At 28.2% G+C, this 6,925-nt stretch overlaps 1 protein-coding gene across 1 annotated transcript in view; it reads left to right on the top strand.

Moving 5' to 3' along the window:
- Positions 1-6,649, top strand: part of LOC113388365 (lachesin-like) — an 82,922-nt gene extending 76,273 nt beyond the window's left edge. The window contains exon 6 of the mRNA XM_026625750.1: positions 6,525-6,649. Coding sequence (XP_026481535.1) covers positions 6,525-6,649 — 125 coding nt within the window. The remainder of the gene's footprint in view (positions 1-6,524) is intronic.
- The last annotated feature ends 276 nt before the right edge of the window (positions 6,650-6,925 follow it).

The following is a 6,925-nucleotide window of genomic DNA, read 5'->3' as shown; positions in this document are numbered from 1 at the left end:
TTTTTTAAAAAAAGTGGAATTTTACCCAAAATTTTGGTCGTTTTTGGACTGCCAAAATTCGATTTTGATCCAATAAAAATCGATAGTTTATTTTACGGAGAAATGTATATAGAACAGGTAAAAAATTGGGAATGATCGGATCTTTTTTTTTGAGTAATCGCTGCAGCAAATTCGGAAAATGTTGTTTCGAGAAAAAAACGTGTTTAAAGATTAAATGATCGTTATACTATATACTATATATATACTCTTCAAATGGCTATAACTCAAAAACTATTTAAGAGATCGATTTAAAATTTTGGTATGTTATTTTTAAAGATATAACCTATCAAAATATGGAAAAATTGAAAATCTTTTGTTTGAAAATTTCACACTAGTTGTGCCCCTTAATAACATATCTGAAACTATTAGCTGTCCACATTTATTGTTTGCAGATGGTCTCAAACTGTATCTCAAAATAAATTCCATTGATGACTGCTTATTATTGCAATCTCAACTTGACTCTTTCCACTCTTAGTGTGTCTATAACAAACTATATTAAAATATCTCAAAGTGCAAAAAATATAATTCCATTGGTAAAGTTTAAAGTTACTTAAAGTAGTAAAAAATTGTGTTAGTTTTATTAATTTAATAGATACAATTTCAGCTCACGAAAGTGAAGATTTTTTTGTAAACTCGTGGCATCAATCATGCCAAAATGTTCCAATACCATTGTCATATTTTTTATTCCATTTTTAATATGTTAATTAATCTTTTACCAAGTACAAACAATTACGTACTGAACAAGCTTTCAGCGGCTAAATTCCTAGTACCATCGCCATCGGGCAAAATTAATTTAGAGAAATGATTACCCATAGTTCCTTGGGGATACCATGATCCTCACTTGTGTAGGACATTAGATAATATTCTTATATTATATATATATATATATATATATATATATATATTCCAAGAGAGATTTCCAGATACGCCCCCACAATCGCAAATGACAATTCTCGAATATATTCTCTTCTCGGAGCGTTGATTCATATTATATAGTAGAGTCGAACAGTTGACATCGGGTTGGATGTGGAGAATCATCCCTTTTGGCGAAGATAAGATTAATATCTCTGCTGGGGGTTGCTTTCATAGACAGACTGATTTGATGGCGGCCAAAATGTATGACGATGCCGGTGTATTAGCTTTTATTGCAATGCTGTCGAAATTTGATAAAGCTCGAATTTTATAGATGGTTGGTGGTGAAGGTTTTTGGTAAAGTGACAATTTTTGGTAAATGAAAAATTATTCAAAATTATTTGAGTAAGGTTATTAATAATATGGTTCAATTTCACTTTAGGATTTATACCATGAAAACCAAATCAACTTTAGCATAAAATAACACACATCAAACATACAATTACCCAACTATGAAATATAAATTTTTGCAATGAGCTAAATACGCCTTTTATTTAAATTGCGTATCATATTTACTCAAATTTACAAAGATCATACTGCATACAAACTTCGAGTAAGAAAAATACATCAAAGTTACATTAATTTAATATATCTCTTGTAAAATCGCATTTTTAAACTTATTTTATTTTTTAGTTACTATTATCTTGTTGCTTTAATCTTGCCCGTGTTAAAGTTTTTACCTTTTTACCCCAAACATAAGTAAGCTATTCTAGAGGTTGTATGAAGAATTGTTGATTCTAACTCAAAAATAACAACACTCATTATTGAAGTATTTTAAAAAAAAAATATTTTTAAAAGTATTTATTAAAATATTGACACGTGGCCGATTATTTCCTGATATCGATGTCGACCGATTTAAATGGACGGCTGTCTACACACCTTTGCCCTCTACACTTAAATAGTATCTTTAAAGAATTTCATACTTTACTCATTTGTGAGGTAATAAAAAATGTTTTACATTTGGGATAAATCTCGAGAAATTATCATTAAAATTTCACTAAAGAGGATACTACGATGGGTTACCTTATTTTCTATTGATATAATAATAAAAGTAATAATTATAAAAGTATAGTAATAAAAGATGCCATTATTTTTGATACACTATCCAAAAATAATCAACATTAATTTTGTATCATTGTATTTATCAATTTTATAGTTTTTTGACGTATTAAATCATTCTGAATCGCTTGGCACAAAAATGAAAAAAAAAAAACATCAGAGGTCACTGAGTATGTTTTAGAATAATGGAAATAAAACAATTTTTCACGACGTTTCTGACAAAAATGATCAACTTATGTATTAAAGTTAGTTATTCGTCTTTTGAAGAAGATAAATTTATATTTGTTTGTTAAAAGTCCAAAAATAATAAATTCATCTGAATCACTAGCTTTGGCATTGAATTTTTAATGACATGTTAAATTTTCGTTGCTAAATTTAGAATCGATTTTTTTTTTTAATTTTGTTAGTAAAAATTGTAAAATAATAGGCTCATTTTAATTGTTAGTTTTACATGTTAAATGTTGGTGCTAAATTTCTACTATTAAAGAATTGAGCATAATTTCTGTTGCTAAAGACTTAAGTACCTACATACTAATGAATTTCTTGAGCTAGAATTGATACTTATACTTGTTTAATAAAATTTATAAAAACTTGTAAAATTTGCTAATTACAACATTCATATTTGAAGTTTGTATTATTCAAAATTAAATTCTGTATCATATTTTTTTCAAAATAAATATTTCTTTTGAAGGAATAGTTCATCCTCTCGCCAAAAAATCCGATTTTATAATTATTAAAAATAAAAACAATTTATACAAATGTGAGAGAAAATTTGACATTGAATTGGAGTTTTTTCCAAAAGAGGCTACCATTTGAATAATTCGTTAAAAAACGTTTCATGAAATTAGATTAAGGGTCATGTTGATTAGTTTTGCACAACAATTTGCACAGCAATTTTTTGGTAATTAGTAGACAAGTAAAAAATATTTCATCCTAGTATTTTTCTAAGAAATTTAAATGAAATAAAAACAAATGAGAACGCACGAAAGAAATCATTGAGGAACTGTGCTGATTAGTTTCTGCTAAAGATCGCCGGGTTGTTTCTTCATAATTAAATGCTAAAAAAAATGTGGCGTTTTAGATGATAAACATAGCGTAAATAAATTTTCAATATTAGAGACCTACTTAAAGTAGTTGAATCATAAAATTTATTATAATTGGAAAAAAAGGGCTGCTTCTTAAGACATTCAAACAAAAGTTTATAATACAAAAAACGTATAATGAATTTTTGTTTGCAATTCATCAATAGGTAGGTAAAGCAATGGTAAGGCAAATTGTATTCTAGAAATAAACAGTTGAAAATGTTTTCTAAATAGTAAAGCTTAAATTCTTATTGGTTGAGTCGATTACTTGAGAAATCCATGCATCTTGCTTTAAGGCAAAGTGACACTAACGTCTAGTCTTGTCATCACCATATATAAATTTCATATTGATATTACTATTAATCTAGTACAAGGTTTTTACATATGATCCCAAAAGCGATGTAAAGTTCTAAAATAGCATCCACGACACTCCATCCAGACACTCCTCTCTCTATATAAAAGGCTATTCGAGTACGATAATTTGTCAAGTTATTTATAAGGCAATTTATATTCATTTCGAAGCTCATATATACTTTAGATTATATTAAAAATGATATATTTTAGCATGAAAGACGACGACGACATATTGTGCGAGCAAAAAGCACTTAATAAGATGACCTTTTTACCGTAGAGAATATCGAATGTCGCTTCATATGACGTCCGGGGAAAGAATTATGTCGTAAAGGATTAATTTCAGTTTTATAAAGGAGCAGAGTCCTGGGAAAAATAGTTTATCATAGTTTTATAACGATAATTCAAATTTGATTTAACCTGGAGTTGTGAAAATGATAATAGATTACTTGGTCTTAATGAACAAACGAAATCATTAACGTCCTACGAAAATTGGTTCAATTATAAAAATTATTGATTTGTAAAAATTTGCTTTTAGAAAATACTCTGAGTTAACGTGTTCGTTCGTTTTCAATTATGTGTAATAAATCCTCTAGGAATACTTCTAATCACTCATAAATTAATTTGTTTATTATTGATTACGTCGATTATTAACACATATTGGGAAGTTCATGTAACTTACCTCAAGGCTAAATACCAATACCAACTAGTTATATGTTTGAATGAAATATATATAAACAGAATCTAATAAAGCGGACTTATTGTTAGAATGGGCATATTTTATTTCAAATGCATCAACTTTTCGTTTATTTATTATATACATACATTTAAATTATTATAAATATATTATATATTTGAAAACATTTGAAATTTCTCGTAAATGTCATTAGGGTACAAAAAGTTCCAGCAATTTGTCATAAGGCACGATATCGTACCCTACTAGTTACAGTAATAAATTAGCTGGTAATTTTACTGAACATAGTTAGATAGATGTTAGCTTAATAAATTATAATTGCTAAAAGTCAAATTTGCTCTATCGTATATAATTGCAATAATTAGTATGAATAAAAAATAATTAGGTATTTTTAGTAAAAATAAAATGTATTGTAAACTTATCATTCCACCTACCATCGCGTTTAAATCTCAGCAACCGTTCAAAAGATTTTGTAACATAATCTCATTCCATATCCACTTGAACGTGTATCTGCTAAAATTTGAAATTTATGCAGTTTCTTGTACTGCGACTTCCCATATTCCCATATTCTTCTGAAAGTCTTAGAATAAACGGCATGAATTCTGTTTCAACCAGTTTGAGAAAATCAAAGTTTATATTTGAAGTTCGCGCTTCGGGAACACGCCTTGGAAGTTGTACACGAAATATTGCACCGAGTGGGAAGGGTACATATACTCCTTTAGAAAACCTCCAGAGGGAAGTTTCACTCATAATTTGACTCTTGACTTGTATTTACTTTGAAACAGCAAATGCAGACTAGACGAAATTCCAAAAACTTTGATAACTTATGTGTGTAACTTGTATGATGGTAGAAGTCGAGTTATAGGAAAATGCAGTTTAATGTGTTTAAAGTTTAATTTGGTATGAAATTATAGATTAATGTTGGTCTAAATGTTCAATTAGTTTGTGGTGTACACTTATTTAAAATATTATAGATTGACACCGTGCTTTAAGGCAAATTGCAAGAACTTCCTGTACCGTAATTATACATTCGAGAAATGAAAATAATCAATAATTGTTTTAAATATTTTCAAATATATTATTTATTATAAATACATACACTAAACTTATAAGTACTTTTTAAATTAGGCAGCGAGCGTATTCTACAAACAACTTTATACATGTTTATAAGTTGTTCTTTTTTTTTGATAATTTAGAATTTTTTGTCAAAATTTTGAAGTTTTTTTTAGAAGTATGATTTTTTTTGGATTTTTTTTTTGAAATTCTTCCAAAATTTGGAAATTAAAAAAAAAAATCGATTTCTCTGTAATATCGAAATATTCTCAACTTTTTGTAAGAAATCGTTTAAATTTTAACATTTTTTGAAATTTTCCACAATCTAGTTTTTTTTGAATTTTGAATTTTAAAAATTTGAATTTTTTGAAACTTTGATATTTTGGATAATTTAATTTTTTTCTCTGAAAGCTTTCAAAATTACGAAATTTTCTGTAAAGGCATTTTTTGCACACGTCTATTCAAGCAAAATGTTTTTTGAATTAATCTAATCGGATGATATGTACTCTCAAAAACTGCATAACCGTTTTTACACCCTTTGTGCTCCTTACCTCCGAAACAGCAAAATTGCCTTTTGCAAAAACGCCTCGCGATCAAGTACAAACCGAATGAATTTTCAATCAAACAAATCGGTTACATTAGTTTGATTCATATACGTATATTAAAAAAAAAACTTAGTACGGAACCCAAAAAAAAAAACACAAAATGGTTGCACATTATTAAAATCTTTATAAAGTATTTGATAATTTGATGTGCATATGTCTAATGATCATTTTGCTCGGCCAAAAGGCATTTTTAAATTTTTTTTATTGTAACTACATAATCGCTAGACATGCCTTTCAAAAAATTTGAACACCCCTTTTCGTCAATATAAAGAAAGTGTTTTTTGAATTATTAAAATCGGACGCTCCGTTCTCTTAAAAACTAAATTACCGTTTTCGGCACTTTTTGTCCCATATCTTCAGAACGGCTAGACCTGCCTTTGCCAAAAACTAATCAGCACGTCTCCTTATCAATACAAATCGAATGTTTTTTGAATTATTTAAATCGGTTGATAGGTGTTGCCCAAATCGTCGACAAAAATTTGTTTCCGCACACACACACATACACAGATACACACTCATACATCCATTTATTTAAAGTATGTCAAAATGTTCAGAAACCTTTAAAACGTAAAGATATACAAAAATTTTCATTTTCGATTTATTTTGCTATTACTATAACTTTCCCTACGGGAAATTAATAAAATATAACTTGGTACAAGAAGGAAGGCAGGTCCAGCGGTTTCAGAGATCAAATTCTATTCATAATTATCTGTCCTTATATTATCATAGTTCAAATTATTTCAACAAATAGCGAACATAACTCACTATTTAGCATAGTTGAGCGTTTATATGATGTAGCCCTTATTCGCGATTCTAATGAAATACTCCAATACCGCGAATTTACATATAGATGAAACCATATACAGAGGCTCTAAATACCATATATACATCGGTATATGATGGTGAATGGCAAATGGTAAATGGTAAATGCATCCCATAATACAAACAATATTACAAGCGTTTTGATTCCACGAATGAACAAATTTGCATATTCATCATAGACACACGTAATATCTGTATTTGGGGAATTGGTTGTGAGGAATTAATTTAATTGGGTTTTTGTTAGTAATCAGAGAATCAAAATTTTTATTTCTATTGGAAATTGGAGAATTACAAAAATTATACACTAG

This window comes from Ctenocephalides felis, unplaced genomic scaffold (assembly GCF_003426905.1).
Source record: "Ctenocephalides felis isolate EL2017-DRISC unplaced genomic scaffold, ASM342690v1 CF-g0.4_SCAFFOLD_03572, whole genome shotgun sequence".
Classification (NCBI taxonomy): Eukaryota; Metazoa; Arthropoda; class Insecta; order Siphonaptera; family Pulicidae; genus Ctenocephalides; species Ctenocephalides felis.
The sequence above is the reverse complement of the archived record's forward strand: the minus strand, read 5'-3'. Positions and strand labels throughout refer to the sequence as shown.